The sequence below is a fragment of the Ambystoma mexicanum genome, chromosome 3p (assembly GCF_040938575.1).
Source record: "Ambystoma mexicanum isolate Mex_15411 chromosome 3p, UKY_AmexF1_1, whole genome shotgun sequence".
NCBI lineage: Eukaryota > Metazoa > Chordata > Amphibia > Caudata > Ambystomatidae > Ambystoma > Ambystoma mexicanum.
Genome location: NC_090925.1, coordinates 280802437 through 280823583, shown reverse-complemented (window position 1 = coordinate 280823583; position 21147 = coordinate 280802437). Strand labels below are relative to the sequence as shown.

Here is a 21147-nt window from a genome sequence, read left to right as displayed (position 1 = left end):
AAGCATGACGTACTGTGCGTTGGCCTTAGCACAATGCTTTTCTGCTGCACTGCGCTTGGGCTCAGTAGTCTGGGGTCTAATAGTCTAATCTCCAATTGGAATTCAGATCGACCTACCCGAATCTTGAAATTACCCGTGAGAAGTCTGGATTCCCATATGCACTCAAAGGTGCTTGCAATCCTAGAATACCATTCAGATTTCCAATTGATCAATTCAAGTTCCAAATCCCCAATTAGAATGTTCAATGCTATTCAATAAAACAAAGGATCTTTATTTCTGCCTATCGTTCTACAGTAGCAATAGCCATTAATAGTTCAGTTTATAAAAGAAACTTTGCCAACTGGATATCATGAAGAATCTGCGAAACACTAACAAAGATGTGATAACCAAGTTGAGTCCCATTCAGCACTGCACCGTCATACTATGGCAAGGGTCTCTATCCAACCATACAATAACCGAGTCCTTGGCACCATGGGAAGGCGGCAGCATGGAAAGCCACTGGGCACCTGCCGCTGTCCAGGAAGCAATTTTGAACTACCTTTGAGACAGTCTCCAATATCCGAGCAGGTTAATATGTGGATGGATTTCCTTTTTCCCCCAGGCCTGCCTTTTATTACATTCTTGCTCGCCTCATAAATCGCTGCCTGTTCTGCAACATATTGGCAATACATTCTAGCAACCTAGATCTATTGCTGCTCACAGGCGTATGATCAACTATTTGCATTGACGCTGAAATCCACTTTTCCTACTCTACTGTACTGCACAGATGGGACCTAGGTTGGTCCTTATAGAGTAAAATGCAGTGCACCCTTTCAATGCTCTCTGATGTCATTCTCAAAGCGGGCACATGCAAGAATCTCATTTTAAGGTCCTCTTTTCTTTTTCTGAGGTAGAAAGACACTAAAAGGTATGGTTGAATACCTGGTTTGAGTTCCCCCTCGAGGCTTCTTCTGCATTGTTTCCCGCTACTCCTGTAAAGCCCTCCTATCAGTCTCTCGCGCCAGGCGCCATAGTGTCTGATCAAATTGGTGTCTCTGTTTTCTTCAAGAAATCGATAATTCTCAGCACTCTAGTCCAATATTTTCTCCTCAGTTTACCCATCAGAAGAAGGACAGGAACGGATGTTTGTAGAACTCCTATATCTCCTCCCATTCGTTTCTAGACACCTAAGACTGCTGCTCGTCTCCTGTCAAGTTCAGACTATCATTTCCTGTCTATCAGTGTCCAATGACCTCTTCAACATGAAAGGCGGTTCCAGCCACTTCCAGGCTGATGGCCACATCTGGGATCCTTTTACTAAATCACAGGTGTTCCCTTCAACTGTTTTCCTCATTGCTTCTGACAACTGACATATGCTCCTGCGTCCGGTTGGAGCGGGGCATTTTTGTTGACGCTCCTTGTTGATGCTCCTGGGTCTGGTCGGAGCATGGTATTTTTGTTTACGCTCCTGCGTCCGGTTGGAGCAGGGCATTTTTGTTTACGCTCCTGCGTCCGGTTGGAGCGGGGCATTTGTGTTTACGCTCCTGCATCCAGTTGGAGCGGGGCATTTGTGTTTACATTCTTCGTCACAGAGCTACTTTCCTCTGTTGTATTAAACTGTGCAAGCCCCTTAAACACTGCCAATCTTCCTAATAAGGACCTCCATCTAACATTATCTGTAATTGTCAGCACTAATATCATATTTTTAAATCATTTCAACGTTGCTTTCATAAATAAGCAACTCAAAGTGCTTTCTTAATGTATCCATTAGCTTTTATTGTGTCCACCTGCATCACATTCGCTTGTATTGAATTGTTTATTTTCACACCATCATACAATTGCATCAAATGCACTCAAATTGCGTCATTTAGCTTCATCATATTCACTTGCATTGTATGGTGCATTGGCAGACCACCATTCATTTACATCAAATGCACTTGCAATGCGTCATCTAGCTACATCACATTCACTTGAATTAGATGGTTTATTTGCACACAACCATTCACTTGCATCTAATGCACTTGAATGCGTCATTTAGCTTCATCATACTCACTTGCATTGTATGGTGCATTGGCAGACCACCATTCATTTACATCAAATGCACTTGCAATGCGTCATCTAGCTGCATCACATTCACTTGAATTGCATGGTTTATTTGCACACAACTATTCACTTGCATCTAATGCACATGCAATGCGTCATTTAGCTACATCACATTCACTTGCATTGCATCATTCATTTGCACGGTATCATTACCTTGCATCAATGTCTTGTTCTGTGTTGCCTTGCATTGCACCATTTACTTTCTTTGAATCCTTTAGCTGCATTACATCCACTTGCATTGCATCATTCATTTGCACTTCATCACTTAATTGCATGCTTTGTTTCCCCTGCGATTGCAACTTTTACCTGCATTTCATTGACTTACAGTGCATCAGTGATGTTTATTAGTTCATTTACATGCATTCTATTCATTTGTGTTGCATAATAAACTTGCATTGTATCGTTAACATGCGTCACATTCACGTGCACTGCATTGATCTCCTGCATTGCATCGCACAAGTGCACTGTGCTGGATTCATTTGCATTGCCAACACTTGCATGTACACTCATTAAGATTTCCAATCAGCGCATTGGAATTTTGAATACCAACTGGCTTAGATTAATGGCCACTCAAAGACTTTGTTTGGACATGCGGAATTCCAATTGGTCAATCAGAATTCTGAAGGGCCAAGACAGTGTTCTGCAAGCAATTCTTCATTAGGAATCCCCACTGGCCAATACAGTTTCAATGACCAGTCAGATTTCCAAATCTACATCTCTCAAAGTACATGGTGTTGACGGTCCTCTCTGGTGAGGGCAGCCATTATCTCCCAAGGAAGACCAGGAGATCTCTCAGTCCTTTTCTCATGTGTGGGTTATTGTGTATATTAGTACAAGAGCATTCTGACAACATTGCAATTGCTTACCCGTCCGCCCAGAGGTTGACACGGCCTCACTCTCTCCAGTATTGTAGATGGCGGATACGGTCACTTGGTACACTGTGTCCGGAGTCAGGGGCTGCACAATCACACTGCTGCTCCTTCCAGAGACGGTCACCTGTGGTGGAGAAATGGCCCCGGTCAGGTCCACTTAAGGGACAGCACTAGGGACTATTAATGGGATGGCTCTTAAAAGTACAGATTAGATGGCTTTGAGACCTACTGTGCAACGTACGCCTCCTGCCTTTCCTGTTTGCCTTTAACCATACGCCCCCTTTGCATACTGTAACTAGCGCCTAGACACCTGAGGGTTCAGTGCGCTGCTACAAATGCAAAAATAAATAAATAAATAAACCGCCATTTAAGATCTTCACATATTGTGTCTCTGACAGATTCACATGGGTGGCTCTGAGGTCAATCCGCAAGGCAGCTCTGAAGCCTGCACATGAGACAACCCTGAGGCCTACACGTGGGATGGCTCTGTGGATTGCACAATAAGTGTCAAGACAAAGCCAGAATGCCACTGGGAAGCAGCAGACAATAAGAGGATGAGATCCCCCTTTCATCAGGCTATGTGATGTTCCATGGAGTTGGTTGTACCCAAGGAACAGAGAGCACATGGGACCTGATTCACAAAGATATGTACTGGAGCAAATCAGATGCCCAGGAGCAGCTCTGATTCCCAAAGTCTGAAACTGGAGAAAATCGGGGGGATTATGGAGCCTCCCTGGGATGCTCATGTGCAAATTCGATTCACACATATTGACCCACAGAGATCATCCAGGCATCTCCAGATTCCCTCCAGTGTCAGGCTTTCTGAAGGTATCAGGCATACGGCAGCAGGTGCAGATCTAAGAAGCTCACAACCGCCTCCTCATTGGCGTCAGTGCAAGCCTTTGTGAATCACGCCCATAATCTTAACTAAAGACACAAACTGAAAAATCACAAGAATGCATGTCGTGGCCATTCAGGCCGCAACAGACAAGCATGGTGACTGTTCAGGTAAAGGTTGCAGGGCAACCATCAAGACATGTGAAATAGTTGAGGTTTCATGATGCAGGAATGAAACTCAACCAAGAGGCTCTGGGGAAACTCAGAGGGGCATGCCTGAGCCTAAATGTGGTGGCTAGTAGATGCTTAGAGCAGGTGTGCATCGCCAAAGCTTTCTGCAGACAGTTGTAACCATGATTCAGGTGTATTGTAGGGATGGGTGAACCGGCTGAAAAAGATTCAAGCGCATCCTGCTGAAAAAGATTCAAGCGCATCCGATGAAGGAGCTAGACCCAGCTGAGAAGCTACAGACCATTTGCAGCAGAGGTTAAAATGGGTCACCACTTTCTAACCAAGTCGCTAATATATACACAGGAATGTGATGGTTCGACTCGGCTTGAATAGGCGCTTTGGCAGTACTTAATTCTATGATACTGCGTAAGTATCCTTTTTTTATATTTTTAATTTTTTTATTTACAATGATATAGTTTTTATATAAACTTTTCATTTTTTGATTAACATTTCTCGTTATTTACAAATTCCAAAATACATAGCGCCGCAAAGCAATAAGTGACAGAAAGAATAAAGAGAAAAGAGAGAAAAAAAAAAAGGCGCACTTTAAGTAGCTTGGATAAGTTCCAAAATATTATCTAGAAAGTGTGCGACTGTATATATCAACTTATTATTTGACCATGTAGAAGTTTTAGCCATCTGGAGTCACCATGTTCTTGATTTTGAGAGATCTTAAATAAGGCTCCAAAGAGGAGTCTTTTGTCAATTAGTGCAGGGCAAATCATGATGAAATGGTTGAGAGACTCCGGTGTTTCTTTGTTATTGCAAAAACGGCAAATATTTTCCTCTTTTGGTATGGATCGAATTTGAGAGAGTCTTTGTTTGGTGGGTAAAATATTCAGCCGAATTTTCAAAAAGATTCTTCGCATACTTGGGTCCGGAAAAAGTTCCAGATAATGTGGTGGAAGTTCATTCAATGCTCGTATGTCCTTCGGTCATTGTAGGTTCATTGAGTAGGATGCTTTCTCCGTGATTGTTTTGGACCAATCATTCTGCTGTAGCTTGATCTTGGCCCGTTGTGGGCGATTTATGAGCATTTCTTCCGTAATGTGTTCCTTTGCCATTAGATTCAGCAGTTCAATTCTCCATGTTTTCAAGATGGTATTATGCATTGTATGTGGCCTTATTTTAAGGACTTGCATGGCGGGATTATGACCTTACGCAGGAGGTCCAACTGCTTCCACCGCACTATTGAGGCTAGTGATTTATTAGGCTAGCTCAAAACGAATTCTGGGCATAGGAAAGCTCTTTGGGAGCTGCAAGATTTTCCACCAGAATTGTGCTTCAAGCTTTTGCCAGTTTATGTTGGTTGCAATAATCATTGCGTCACTTCCATAAGTAATGATGGGAATTACCTTTTGGCGGTAAAATGCTATGATCGGTTTCATTGAAAATTTTCCATAACGTCTGTGTAGCATCACGCCTTGTCGGGCCAGCATTTGGATTTTACCTTCCAGCCTGGTCACCCAGGCTGTTACTTCTTTTTGTTGATTTAATAATACACCAAGGTATTTGAAGGAGGCAACTTCATCCAGCGTTTTTTTGTATAAAATGAAATTTGTTGGTTTGTATGGCTTAAAAGCCTTGTGATGGTTTGTTAATCCCATAATTAATTTTGATTTTTTTGTTGTTAATCTGAAGTTCGTTCTTGTTCATATATGATTCTGTGATGCGTAAATTCTCCTGTAATCCAGATGGCGTTTTATCTTGAAGTACAATCGGCATACATGAGGTATGGAACCTTAAGTGAATTTATCTTCGGTGGATTGAGGTTTGCAGGATCGATGTTCATGGAATAATCAGCAGTATACAAATTATACAGGGTCGCTGCTAGTGGGCATCCCTGTTTTAAGCCATTTCAAGTTCTTATGGGTTCCGTTGTTGTTCCTTCTTTTGAAAGCCTGATCGCCACTGTCGTGTTGGTATATAGGAGTCTGATTGGTTCCCTAATTTGTGCAGGGCAGTTCCATTTGGCAATTTTTTCCCACAGGATCGATCTATGTAGGTCTATAAACACTGCATAGACGGGCACATTGTTTCGTATGGCTTCATGTTTAATCAGGTTTAGAATTAGGAGATTTACGTTGGTTCCTACATTCTTGGTAAAGCCAGTTTGCCGAGTATCAAAAGGATTTGAGGCTTTGGCCCATATGGTCAATTTTTGGAGCAGGTATGAGGCAAATAGTTTTCCCAATGGATCTAGCAGGGCGATTGGTCTAAAGTTGGCAGGGTTATCTCTATCGCCCTGTTTGTAAATTGGGATCAATACCGCTTTGGTCCATGTTGTTGGTAGTACCTTCAGTGAGTTAATTTAAGTTAGTAAATGGTCCATGAGAGTCGCCCATGTTTCTGGGTCACCTTTCAGGGCAGCATTCGATAGTCCATCCGGCCTTGGGGCTCTAGAGGAGTTTAGGTTGCGAATCATTTCTACAAAGATGTGCTTCTGCCAGGTGATGGACCATTGATTTGAAGTTGGTAATATCTCAATTTTTTTGTCGCTGTACCGTGGTTTGTAAAGATTAGAGAAATGTGTGACCCAATGGTCTTGGGTGATGTTGGATACCATCAATTGTTGCTGCTGGGCATTGTTATTTAGTAGATCCCATAGAGATCTCAGGTTCTTGTTTCCAAGCGTGTTTAGTATTGCTTCGCATCCGTTTGCTGCACTTCCATCTCATTTGATTTGTTCCAATTTCTATATCCTTGTTTTGCTTTTCGGATATTTTCCAAATTTACTGGAGATGGATCTTTTCTCCATTTTTTCACAGTTTGTGCCGCAGCAGTTTTCTTTTTTTAACTATTTCCTGGTTATAGTAATGTTGATGAATCAGTTTCTCTGTAGCAGGCTTGTTTTTTTTAAAAGGGAGTAAGACCCAATCATAGTTTATTTTCTGTTCATTTGACAGCAGTGTTTGTTGGAAAATCTGTGGAATAGTAGCTAGCGGATTTTGCTAATTCTTAATCTGGTGTTACCTCCAACGATATCAAGCCGCGCGGGGGACGCTAAGGGTGTAAGATCTCCAGCTCCCGCAACAGAGATCGTAAGCATCGAATGATCGCTTTCGGTTGTAGGTTTTATTTGGAAGTCCAGTAGCATATTGATTATGGCTGGTGATAAGTATATATAATCAATGATGGTAGAAGAGTTACGGCATGACCATGTCGGGATCGGCAGTTTCTGATCATCCAGAGGTTGATTTAATAATTTCAAGTTTCTCACAGAGATCTCCTTCGACCAGCGCAGGGCTCAGATGGAAAGGTCATTTGGATGATTAAGGAGACCGTTTTGTCATATAGGTGAATATTGAGATCTCCACAAATAATGAAATTTATATCATGATATTTGGCACTAATTCTGTCCATTGTTAAAAATGCGCCGTCCAAGAAGTTATTATCGTTGATTACCACTGGGTTCCAATATGTATTGAAGATTGCAATCATATTCCTTGGCTTAAGTTGTGATTCCGATAAGGAATCCTGTGATTCCAGTAGAAATTCCTGGATCGTCTCGCTCTTTATTTTGATGATAATCAGTTGAGTCCAGGAATTTATATTTTCTGTTTCGACGAAGTTCAAAAATGGAGATATCTTTATCAGCGTCAAAAGGCCTGCAGCTGCCCGGCCCCTGGTCCCTTTTACAGGCGGATTGAGGACAGTGATAAACGGGTCTCAAGCTGGCGTATTGGTCATCCAAGTCTCTTGGAGGCATATAATGTGGCAAGATTCTAGTGCGAGGTCCGAAGGGTTGAAGAGATGGGATGATCCTCTCGTATTCCAAGAGCACAGTTTCCATCTATTGCTCTGGAATGGTTGGTGGTTATGATCGAGTTTCTGACTCTATCATCAATTGTGATGCGTCTTCCTCATAATCTCTCCAAAAAGGTTGATTATCTTGAAATTGACTATCAGCGTCAGTTTGATTAACCGGTAACGGAGTGAGATTTCTGGACGGGTTAAGGTGAGGATTCGTATGTCTTTCTGGCCTATCATCTCGTTGCTTGTTATAGTTGTAAGATGAATACACTTGATGTTTGCAGCAGGACTTTGATTCGTCAGCATCTCTTGGTTCATCCGAAATTGGCGTGAGTGCAAATCCTAATGTGAGCAGGGGGGTGGCCCTGTCTAGTACTCGATTCATGGTCTCAGGAGTATACAATGCGATCTGAACTTTATCTAGATAATGGTCATCTTCGAAGCTCACTGTTTTATATCCTGTGAGTTGATTGATCTGAGTTGTGGAAGTGCATGAAATAGTCTTAATAAATTAGCCCGGTTTAGTGTAACTGATGTGCATGACTCGTTGATACAGGCTATTCGAAGAATGTATTTGTCTTTTTTCTTCCAAGGATCAGTGAATTGTGGAAGAGTATAGCTATTAGCATTTTGAGGGCTCCTTGTGTCTTTTGGGTGAGTTTCTGGGGAGTCAATTGCTGAGGCTGTTGATGACACCTTTGTAGAGATTGAATTATCAGTCGAATAGCTTGTGTCATTCGAATAGGTTGATGGAGCATTTGATATATCCTCCAGGTCTCCCGTGTGGTGCAAGGAAACATCTGAAATGGTTACGAAAGATAGATTCGAGTCATTGTTACAGGTGGTTGCATCTGAGATAGTTTTGCAGGACAAGTGTGAGTCATTACAACCTTCGATTGAGTTGATGGCATACTCATCTAATATTAAGAGTATTTATTTGTTGATAGTTGATGTCTGATGGTTAACCTCAGGGCAAGCTGAGTGCCTAGTGAGATTAAGGATACCATCTGTTTCGACATCAGGGGTGTTAGAAAGGATTTGTATGGGTCGTGGCATGGGCTCGCCCTTTTGATCTGGTTTTGTTGCTGTATTTTTCTTACAGTTTCTACTGAAATGTTTCGTCTGTTTATTTGATTCAGGTGCGCTTGAAATATTCCTCAAAAAGGCTCGGGAGCCAGTTTGTTTTTTCCCCTTGGTTTGATTAGTATGGGTCTGTTTTGCCAGAGGCAAATCCTTAGGAAGATTTGTTTTTGAGAATATTTGAAAGGTTTCAAGTGGTTTCATTAGCTTTAAGTTATCTGTCGGATTCATGTTATCCGACTGTGGACAAGCTGAGGAGATTGCCATGAGGGCAGTTGGAAGCTGTGTATTTGTCATGCCGTTTGCTAAGAGATCCCCTTGGAGTCTGAGAAGCCAATGGCAACTCCGCCGCGATTGATTGTTCCATTTTTTCCCCCATTTCCTGTTGCTACGCTCTAGTCTTTTTCCGGCCTCTTCCTGGTTTCACTCTTAACACGCCTCTTTGTTTTGCCCGGCACGTTGCAACTGAAGCTTTCACGCTCCGTTTCGCTAGCGCTCTCTCTCCAGTTCCTTGCCCGCTGCTTGACCGGGTTTTTTGCCGGTTATAGTCCCTTTCTGCCTTCCTTCTTAGCTTTTCTCTTTCTGGTGCCCTTTCCCTCCTTGGTTCGTCGCTATTTCCTTCGTCTTTCTGCTCTTTGCCTCCTCTCCCGTTTCCCTCTCTCCTTGTCCTGCTTTCTTTCCCTCGGTGCCTCAGTCCTCCCCTTTTTGTACTTTCCTTCTTCCGTGCTTACCTGTTTCTTTACCTTTTCTTTACGGGTCTATTTATCTTCCTCCGTTCTGACCGCTTACTTTTTCTCTCCTTCTTCCTTTTCGGTCTCCGCTTTCATTCTTCCGCTTCCCGGTCTACCGCCGCACTTCCGGCATACCTCTCGTACCTTTTTCCCTTCCAGTTAGGCATTCACGTGATCCTCTGCGGTCTCTGCTATCCTCTCCAACCCGGAACTTCCTCTCCTTCGGATACCTGGAAAAACAGCTTGTCTGGTTTACCTGGCTCCTCATCAAGACTGAAATACAAGAGAGAGGTTTTTTTTAGCAAACGCTTTTTTCCTCTCCTACGGCTTCTGCGGAAAGGGTGTCCCTTGCTTCCCTGGTTCACTAGGTGGAACAGGGTGGCTTCTAACCGCGGAAGACCATATCTCTTCTCAAAAAAGAAATCCACAAGAAAAAAAGGGCGAAGACGCGAGGAGCCTACTGAAGAATCAGGTGAGGAGGAGTGGGTTCTGCATAAAGACGATTCTGGTTCTGACGAATCGAGTGACCAGCCTGACATTCATGACAGATTGCAACGCCTAAATGATCCTACAATGGCTACAGCTGAACAGATACAGGAGTTGCTTGCTGCGGTACATAACCTCACACAGGAACTGCAAACCGTCAAGGTAGAGAATGCGGCCCTAAAGCAACGTATTGATAACCAAGAAAGAGCATGTGCAGAATTACCCCCTATGCCCCTGGCAACGGGTAAATACGACGGCTCTCCACAGAAATTCAAAGAATTCATGGAGGTATGTATAATACATTTTACTTTCAGACCCCAGACATATGCCTCTGATAATGCCCGCATAGGGTTTCTCATTTCCAACCTTACTGGAAATGCACTGGCATGGGCTACCCCATTAGTAACCAGTGCTAGCCCACTGCTGCAAGACTATAGTGGTTTTACGGCACAATTCAAAGAAGCCTTTGAGAGACAAGAAACAGCCTTGATAGCCAGCGAGCAGTTGCTTGACATCCGTCAGGGTAGCTCAGATTTGCTATCCTACATTTCCCGTTTTAAGAGGGTCGCCGCTGATACCGGGTGGCAAGAGGCGGCTCAATACACCGTTTTCCGTCGTGGCCTCAGAGAAGAACTGAAAGATGAACTGGCACGCATGCCCAGACCTGCAACCTTGTCGGAATTGTGGTCTACCGTTCTCCAATTGGATTTCCGCCTTTCCGAGAGACGTTCAGAAAAACGAAGAGGTCGATTCACGCCTGTACTCTCCGAGCCTTGTCTACCCACTGCCTCCTCCACCCATCAAACCAAGGATGAACCCATGCAGATAGGTACTACCCGGGGGCCCCTTTCGTCTGATGAACGAAGGAGAAGAAAGGACAATAATTTGTGCGTGTATTGTGGTTCTAACCAGCACCTGTTACGTGACTGTCCAGAAGTACCTCCACGACGGTCGGGAAACGCCCCACTTCGGAACTAGTGGGGACAACTTACCGAGGGGGATTTCCTGGTCCCTACGTTTCAATGTCGATAACATCCATCTCATCCACAGAAGACACCCGTCTTATGGTTCTGGCAGTTCAGCTCACCCTTCATCAAAGATCTTATGAAGTCCTAGCTTTACTGGACTGCGGAGCAGCAGGGTGTTTCATGGACATCATGTGGGCTAACCAATCCGGCATAGAACGACTAGAGAAAGATGAAGACCAGAAGGTGGAAGGAGTTGATGGCAAGCCCTTAAGTTCTGGTCTGATTACCCATACCACTCCGCCCATGACTATGAAGTTGCTTCAGCATACAGAGACTATCCAGTTTGACCTAATAAGAGCTGCCCATTTCCCGGTCATACTAGGGGTATCATGGCTACGCAAACACAATCCTACCATAAACTGGAGTACCAATCAGATGTCTTTTTCTTCTGATTATTGTTTGAAGAAATGTCTCCCGGAGACCAACTATGCTACTGTCCAAGCCATATCTGAATTCTGTCCAACAACTGATACCTTGGGAATACATACCATTCCCATCGGCCTGGCTCAGTATAGTGAAGTTTTCCAAGACCAAGAAGTCCAAGAATTACCTCCACATAGACCTGAGGACTGCGCCATTGATCTGGTCCCAGAGGCCCTAGTTCCGTTTGGGCGAATGTTCTCCCTTTCTCTGAAGGAAAAAGAAGTCCTCAAGAAATACCTTGACGCCAATCTCCAAAACGGTCTCATTCAACCTTCACGTTCTCCTGCTGGGGCATCCTTGTTTTTTGTGCCCAAAAAAGATTCTGTGGAACTAAGACCCTGCATCGACTACCGAGGTCTGAACCGCATCACCATTAGAGATCGGTACCCGATGCCGTTGATTAAGGATATATTAGAAGCCGTACAAGGGGCCACTGTGTTCTCCAAGATCGACCTTCGAAGAGCCTACCATTTGCTACGCATTCGATCCGGCGATGAATGGAAGACTGCTTTTAGGACCCCCTTCGGCCACTTTGAGTATAGGGTGATGCCATTCGGTCTGGTCAACGCTCCATCGGTTTTCCAGCGATTTATGGACCGCACCTTTTCTGACTTGTTGTATAACTGTACCATCATCTACTTGGACGACATTCTAGTGTTTTCTAAATCCCCGGAATTACATGCACAACATCTTCATCAAGTCGTCCAAAGACTTAAGGAAGCCCATTTAAAGGCTAATCCAGACAAGTGTGTTTTCCAGGTAGCTAAGGTTCCTTATCTTGGGTTTATCTTGTCTGCCGAGGGGATTCAGATGGACCCTCGGAAGGTAGAAGCCGTCTTACAGTGGCCAAGTCCGACTTCTGTAAAGGAAATCCAAAGATTCCTCGGGCTAGCGAATTTTTATTGCAAATTCATCTCTGATTTCTCCCATAAGGTATTGCCCATTACCTGTTTGTTGAAGAAATCTACTTCTCCCTTTCTTTGGTCCGATGAAGCAGAGGACGCCTTTCACCAACTTAAAACTGCCTTTTGTTCGGCCCCAGTTCTACGTCAACCTGATCAAGACCTTCCATTTATAATAGAAACTGACGCCTCGTCTGCAGCTTTGGGAGCAGCATTGCTACAAGAACATGATGGCGTTGAATTTCCGGTAGCCTATGTGTCAAAGACTCTAACCCCTAGCCAACGGAACTATTCCGTGATAGAGAAGGAGCTACTCGCGATGAAGGTGGCATGTGAAGAGTGGCGACATCTTTTACAAGGGGCTGCTTTCCCCTTTGAACTGCGCACGGACCATAAAAATCTAAAGGTCATACAAAATATGGAGTGTATAAATTCACGACAAGCCCGATGGGCCCATTTTTTTTCCCAATATGACTTTGTGCTCGCTTACTTACCTGGAACCCAAAATGTGCTTGCCGATGCATTATCCAGAAGACCCTCTCCCGAATGTTTGCCTGATCAACATCTAAACCTCATGTTGCCCCAGAAAAGGGTGATATGTACTGTTAATGCCTTTCTAGAAGGGGTACGCACGGCCACTGCCAACCTGGACAAAACCCCTTTGGTAAGGGCTTCAGAGGATCTCTTCCTCCAGGATGGTGTATATCTTTGCAAAGGACGTCTATTTCTTCCAGACTCCACCTCCCGTCTACAGGTTTTAAAATGGTGTCACGACGACCAAGTAGCTGGACATCGAGGTATTAAGAACACTCTGGATTTACTCAGACGTCATTTTTGGTGGTCAGGAATGGGAAAGACAGTAGATAAGTACGTTTCGACCTGTCCCATCTGCTCCAGATCTAAGTACAGCACTCAGAAACCGGTTGGATATCTACAACTAGAAGAACCACCTAGGAGTCCATGGAGAGTAATTTCCACCGATTTTTAGTCGACTTACCTCCTTCGGATGGTTGCTCCTGCATCATGGTAACCGTGGACTGTTTTTCTAAGATGGCACATTTTACCCCCTTGGCAGGACTACCAACAGCAGCCGAAATGGCTTCTATTTTTTCCAAGGAAATATTCCGGTTACATGGAATTCCAGACAAGATTCTATCTGACAGAGGTGCTCAGTATACCTCCCGCTTTTGGAAAGAGCTCTGTAAGAGGCTTGGTATTGAAAGAGCTATGTCCTCAGGGTTCCATCCGCAAACTAATGGTCAGACAGAACGGATAAACGCTCTGTTAGAGCAGTATCTTCGTTGTTTTACTAATTCTCAACAAGATGATTGAGTGGGTCTGTTACCTACAGCCGAGTTTGCTTACAACAACTCCACTCATAGTGCCACCAAACTAAGTCCTTTTTTTTGTACCTATGGCTTTCATCCCCGTTTCTTGCCAATCAGACCCTTTCCTCCTGGGGATATACCTTCCGTTGATGCCTTGCTTGCCAGTATTTCTGAGGCACATAAGGCTGCTTATACTAGTCTGCAAGCCAGCAAGATCCGCTATAGCTCTTCCAGCAATCCACAGCGTCTTCCTTCTCCCCATTGGCAAAAAGGGACCCAAGTTTGGTTATCTACAAAGTACCTTCCGCGCTGGTTGCACTCTTCCAAACTAACACCGCGCTATCTAGGTCCTTATGCCATCTTGGAAAGGATAAACCCAGTGGCCTATCGACTTCTGTTGCCCAACTACATGAAACGTATTCATCCGGTCTTTCATTCCTCCCTTTTGAAAGAATATCGGGAAGACCCCTACAAGCGAAGAATACCGAAAGGTCAGAAACCCATAGACTTACCACCTGACGAATATGAAGTAGCAGCCATCCGGGACTCCAGATACAAGGGAAGCAGACTGGAATATCTCATTCATTGGAAGGGCTACCCGCATTCAGATGATTCTTGGGAACCTATTTCCCATATCCATTCACCTCGTCTGGTGCGGTTGTTTCACAGACTTCACCCGGCAAGCCAGGGGGGGTGTCCCATGGAAGGGGGCATACTGTCATGCCGTTTGCTAAGAGATCCCCTTGGAGTCTGAGAAGCCAATGGCAACTCCGCCGCCATTGATTGTTCCATTTTTTCCCCCATTTCCTGTTGCTACGCTCTAGTCTTTTTCCGGCCTCTTCCTGGTTTCACTCTTAACCACGCCTCTTTGTTTTGCCCGGCGCGTTGCAACTGAAGCTTTCACGCTACGTTTCGCTAGCGCTCTCTCTCCAGTTCCTTGCCCGCTGCTTGACCGGGTTTTTTGCCGGTTATAGTCCCTTTCTGCCTTCCTTCTTAGCTTTTCTCTTTCTGGTGCCCTTTCCCTCCTTGGTTCGTCGCTATTTCCTTCGTCTTTCTGCTCTTTGCCTCCTCTCCCGTTTCCCTCTCTCCTTGTCCTGCTTTCTTTCCCCCGGTGCCTCGGTCCTCCCCTTTTTGTACTTTCCTTCTTCCGAGCTTACCTGTTTCCTTACCTTTTCTTTACGGGTCTATTTATCTTCCTCCGTTCTGACCTCTTACTTTTTCTCTCCTTCTTCCTTTTCGGTCTCCGCTTTCATTCTTCCGCTTCCCGGTCTACCGCCGCACTTCCGGCATACCTCTCGTACCTTTTTCCCTTCCAGTTAGGCATTCACGTGATCCTCTGCGGTCTCTGCTATCCTCTCCAACCCGGAACTTCCTCTCCTTCGGATACCTGGAAAAACAGCTTGTCTGGTTTACCTGGCTCCTCATCAAGACCGAAATACAAGAGAGAGGGGTTTTTTAGCAAACGCTTTTTTCCTCTCCTAAGGCTTCTGCGGAAAGGGTGTCCCTTGCTTCCCTGGTTCACTAGGGGGAACAGGGTGGCTTCTAACCGCGGAAGACCATTTCTCTTCTCAAAAAAGAAATCCACAAGAAAAAAGGGGCGAAGACGCGAGGAGCCTACTGAAGAATCAGGTGAGGAGGAGTGGGTTCTGCATAAAGACGATTCTGGTTCCGACGAATCGAGTGACCAGCCTGACATTCATGACAGTATTCTGCGAAATAACAGGTGGTACCTGGGTGGTTGCGAGGGCAGTCTGACAATCTTGGGGAGCTTTAGGAGTAGGCAACGAATGAGCCTTCAACAAGGTGATCATAGTGGTGGATAGCATGGCTTTTTCTGCTCAACCTGCTGCAGCAATTTCGAACAGTCTTGTTTGCCATTGATGGGAGAGCTCCGCTTCTCTATCTAATCGTTGTTCTACATTGGTAATGAAAGCTTCTAGGTGTAATTGCTTTGTATGGATTAGCGCCAAGAGCGTGGCTTGGTCTTTAGTGCTTTCATTGATCGTTTCATATAGCTTACAGAACGGGATCATGGCTTGCGTTGTGATCGCTGTCAACATATTTTGTAAATCGAGAATTGTGGTCGGGATCCTTTGAAGTAGCTGTTCTTCAGGAGTCCGCGGAAGGGATTTGCTAGATACATCTTGGCCTCCTGCATAAGTGAGAGGGCTGTTGATTTTCTTCTGAGTGGAAGATCCAAAGGGGGGGAAGGCATCTATTTCGTCGCATTCGAGTTTAAGGTTCTTTACCATTCGCTCATTTTGATTTGAAGATTTTTTTGGTAGCAGGATCACTGGCCGAGATGTTATCCTCAGAGTCGGAGTTGATGTAGTAGGTAAGTCGTTTAAACGGTTAGAACGTGTGGCTCCAAAGACTTCTTTTCTTTTTTCAATATTGGTTATCAGTGACTCAATTTCAGTAATATCTAAGGACAACCAAGCTGCTTTTGCTCTGGATTGCTGAATATCTTTAGAGTGTGCAGCGTTCGAGTGGCTCTGAGCAGTGTAGGATTGGAGCCATCTCAGTTTGGCTTGTCTAGCTTTTTCTTTTTTCGATGATTCAGGCATTTCCTGGTTCTGTAGCTGCTCTTTTGTAGGGATGCCAGGAGGGGCTGTAATTGTCTTTGATAAAAGGGCCAGATTAGTCTCAATGGCTTTATCTGTTTTACAAGTTCCTTGAATGAGCATAGTAGCTGAATCTGTTATAATTTCTCTGCCATCTTTACTGGCTTTCGCAGATGACTGGGGGGTATGTTCCACAGGTGTTATAGGTTGGGGAAGTTTTGTTTGAGGTCGCGGATTCTCGTCTAGTGAGGCTTCGATCTCAGTGGCTGGATCAAGGGGATTCTTCGAGGTCAGGATGGGGGAGTTAGTATCTCGTAGGGAGGAGGGCCTGGGCGGCTCTCCTGCAGTTGGTTGAGGGTCCAGAGATCTTGGCGCTGCTTGCAGGTTATTTTCTGATAATAGCAAGGCTTTGCGTCGAGGTGAAGTCAGGATATGAACTTCTGGTTCTTGTATGATGTCTGATGTCAGATTTGGGCAGGCAGGGTGAATAGCTCCCTCATGTGTGTCTCTACTTGGGATCTGGTATGAGCGTGTGGGGGTCCTTCTTTTTGTTATTTCGTGTTTCCGAAATGCTTCTTTTATTGAGGGTTGGACGGAATCATTTAAAGTATTTGTCTGTTGGTTCTTATCACGCTTTCGTAGTAGCCTCGTCTGTGGACCAGATTTAATTGTCGATGATTGGTCTACTGCCACAAAGGACATGTTTATTCTTGAAGTAATTTCCAAGGTTTTTTAACAAAAGCTCTCTATTAGAATTATCAGATTGTGGCCAATAATATCTCTGTGTTTGTTTGCTGGTGCCAATGACAGACCTACAGATCCTGCCATGTTCCAAACACAGTATACAAGTTCTGACTGTTAATTTGGAAAAAGTCAATTGGACGAGGGGGTTATCCAGACAAAATGATAATTGATATTAAACTGTTAGTCTTCTGTGATAGCGGAGCGGTGTGGTTCCAATAGCTTGGGTTACATGTGGAAGAGCACACTGAAGAATTATTATGTAGCCGGGTTTTTAAAAGGTGTGTACCAGGATCAAAGGGGCGCACCCCTGCAGTTTCCTGGTGGCGGTAATCTCCCGGAAAGATGGTCGTGAAAAATTAAGAGTTCGAGGGGAGAAAAAAAAAAAAGGTCACCTACCGCAAGTTCAACCGACGGCGGCACCGTGCCGCTGGTCTTGGATATAGGTAGTTCACCAGATCACAGTATTTGGGCGCTGCCCTGTGGTTGGGTCAGAAGATAGAGGGTTCGTCCGTGCTACCGCAGCCCCACAGACCCAAAGACCACAAGACTCTGCTGCTCAACTCAGCGGCCCGGTCCGCGGTGTGTGTCTCTTTTTGTAGCACAAACAAAGAAAGGGGACTAGGAGTCCTCGTTGCACGCCGCCCAAAGTGTCTTGCAGGTACTGCAGCCACAAGACTCTGCTGCTCGACTCCGCGACCCACTCCTTGGTGTATGTCTACTTTTGTAGCACAAACAAAGAAAGAGGACTAGGAGTCCTCGTTGCAAGCAGCCCAAAGTGTCTTGCAGGTACTGCAGCCACAAGACTCTGCTGCTCGACTCCGCGCGTAAGTATCCTAGAATTCAGCATAACAGGTGGCTAAGGAAATTATTTGGAGCATAAAAATTTACGTAAATGAAAGAAGTTCACAGGAAGTGCTTGTTTTCATTCGCATTCACTCTAGAAATGCACAGATCACCCTTTCCCCAAAGGTGACCCTTCCAAGCAGCCTGTGTGGTAATGGTGTGCTGGCCAGTAGTCTTACATACATCAGTGTCAGGAATGCACTCCCGACACTAACGTATGGCAGGGTCCCAGCACTCACATGGGTGCTGGGAGCGCATTTCATAATGACAGGGCCTGAAGGACACATCATTGTGAAATGTTAAAAAAAAGAAAATTCTCCCCCTGTTTGAGGGATAGAAATGAAAGTGGGACAGCCGTGGTTTATGCATGATGGATTCGGTAATCGCCTTGCCCCTTGTTTATGGGAATGTCAATATTTTCTGTGCATTTCAAGGAGCATTTTATTTGTGGATTAGGGATGCACTTTGAAATGCACAGAAACAACCCCTTATTTACAGAAATGCATAAAGGAGGTGGAAATGTGGGTTACACATCTTTCCGTCGAAAAAGTTCCATCTACACTTTTCCATCGAATATTTTCCAACAAAATAAATTTCATCGTATGCATTTTTAAATTTTTTTTTTACATTTTTGGCGCGTCCCCTTCCCATACCTCGTTTTGAACCCTTAAACACCCACCCCAAGCACAATTAACCCTTTACCCCACACAAATGAAATGCTCCTTATAATAGAATATTCGATGGAAAATGTTTCAATGGAAATTGGTTCGATGGAAAGACTGAAACACGGAAATGTGCATCTGAATGTGTGCACCTCGGATGCGTACATTCACCCTCCCTTTGAGAATAGGGTGCACTTTTCTCGTGCAAGTCATGAGATGCACATGGTTTGAGTATCCCTCCCATCCTTTCTTAAAATCCTCAAGGATTTAAAAAGTTTTTTTTAACCCAATTGGAACCTTAGTGATAATCTATGCCTTGATTTGCGTCGAGTGTAGCCAGGCATTTTGTGACTCGGCGCAAATCGACTCGTGTGCCAGCTCTATGGCAGCTCGAATGGCTCGAGCCGACAAATCCTTTCTTCACAGGTTGAAACCGACATTCGAGTAGAGCACCTTAAATCTCACCCATTGCTAATGCATTGACTCTGCTCGGAAGGGACACTGCACGCCAGGATGAAGATGCATCTTGCAAGTTTTGTAAAAAACATGTTCTAAAAGGTGTTTACCAGTGGTGCTGTGGCAGTAGGACTCGAAAATCAGGAAATACATGAATTGGCGACTGTGACCATGGTGGCATTGCTGCGGGTCCCTGTTAGACTACCTCAGCTGATCCGTCAAAGGGTTTAGATGCTGTACCAGCTGCATTGATGGTCCAGAATCCGGCATTAGTGGCGAACTCTCACACTCCCCTCCCCTCACACTCAGATGATTCTGCGGTTCCGGCATCATCTAACAAGACATCTCATTCTGTCGTAGGTCCATTTAGATCCACAGTGTTTCCCTTGATCACAGATCAGGGCTTACATCCCCTTGAGAACCCGCCACACCTCGCGCCCCACGATGACCTCTGTTCATGCCTTAAAGACACTTTTATTGGATGGTTACGCATTATGCCTTACATGCTATTGCCCGATTACCCTAAGGCCATGTTTACCTTTGTGATAGCCAAGGGGCACTTTTGTTTAGTGATCAACTCTAGCTTGTAGAACCCTTCATACATCCCCTTGCTCAATAAACTCACGTTGCACACAACCTCAAGGTCACACGCTACTGTTTAGGGCTCCAAAAAGCCTAAACGTGTGTAATTTATTTTCCTATGACCACACAACTGTCACTTTAATTTGCAGCCCTAAATTCTGTACCTCATTTCCTTAATCTATTGATATATAGATCATGCATCACTTCCTATTATTCAATGATCACAAAATATCACCTCATTCACTTTTGTCACATGATCCATAGACCACACCAGACTTCCTGTTATCCCATGACCACTATATCAAGCCCTCGCTCCCTGGAACATCTTGGGTTCCATGCATTGCTTCCCAAAAGAGGCATGCGTGCACTTACTGTATGGACAGGGAGACTGCTGGATCCTTGGGAGCAGGTTACTTTGTAGTGCTGAATATGGCCTTTCGGCGGCCTCCAGTGGACCCTCAGGCTGCTCGCTGTCTCAGAGTCAATGGCTACATGTGTAGGTGGAGCCCTAGTGACGAGCTCAGGGGAAGGTGGAGCACCTGGGTGAAATGAACGAGAGGCACAGGAAGTAAGTGCTAATAAAATACAAGGGTCCTGATGAAGCACTCCTGCAACTGTTCCAGAAACAGTGATCCTTGACATCCTGACTTTGTTCAGTGAGCATGAATAGCGCAATATTATCACACACATAAGGATACTCGGAAAACATGCACTGCCACTGATCAAAAAAACAGGCCCTTTGCATCGGTCTGATCCAGATATGTATGCTAACGCATGTGAGCAATAAAGTCTCATCATGCTTGCAATGGATGCAGATTTCCATAGGAAGGCACTCAGTGATAAGTCTCTATTTACCACAATCCTAGTGTCAATCCACAATTTCTTGTGTCAGGCAGAAAGTTACTTGCATGCAGAGTGAAACTTACCTCAGGAGAATGTTGGGTGCATGGACTGAATGTGTGTTCGGAACGTGTTAGTTGTGTCTGAGCTGGGAGAGGTTCAGGATGGCTGGTGAGTGGTTGCTACATGTCAGCTTCTTTGCTCTTGTGGCTTGTTGGCACGGGTAACTATTTAAAAATCCAGTGTTTTGGTGCATGCATGGTGGTGTAGTGTGCATGTTGGCATTGGTTACTTTGTTAGGCATCAGGGGTCATAGTGGTGTTATGCTGCTTACCTATGGTTGGAATGGTTGCACTGGCGTGGGGATTGAGTGAACGGCTGCCTAGGTCAGCTTGTCTTTGGTTTTGAAACCCTTTGCATGGGTACAGGATAACTAATTGCAGCAGACTGTGGTGTCACTGTGGAGGGCTGCTTAGGTTGCAATCTCCTTGGCTTTGCACCGGTAGGTTAGATGCAACTTAAATCATTATGTTAGGTGGTTTGCTTCCTTGGTGCAGGGACTGAATGAGTGTTATGAGAAAGTCAGTTGGGCCTGAGCTGGGAGAAGAGGGGATTGGCTGATGGGTGGTCTCTCCTTGTCAATTACTGGCATGCAACTAGAACCTGTGTATATATAAATAACGTGTTGGCCTACACATGTGAA

General features: G+C 44.8%; 1 protein-coding gene across 1 annotated transcript in view; it reads right to left on the bottom strand.

Annotated features, from left to right (window-relative positions):
* Nucleotides 1-21147, bottom strand: part of COL20A1 (collagen type XX alpha 1 chain) — a 686383-nt gene that overhangs the window by 307537 nt on the left and 357699 nt on the right. The window contains exons 19-20 of the mRNA XM_069650801.1: nucleotides 19977-20143; nucleotides 2949-3078 (exon numbers count right to left, since the gene is read on the bottom strand). Of these exons, the coding sequence (XP_069506902.1) occupies nucleotides 2949-3078; nucleotides 19977-20143 (297 nt within the window). The remainder of the gene's footprint in view (nucleotides 1-2948; nucleotides 3079-19976; nucleotides 20144-21147) is intronic.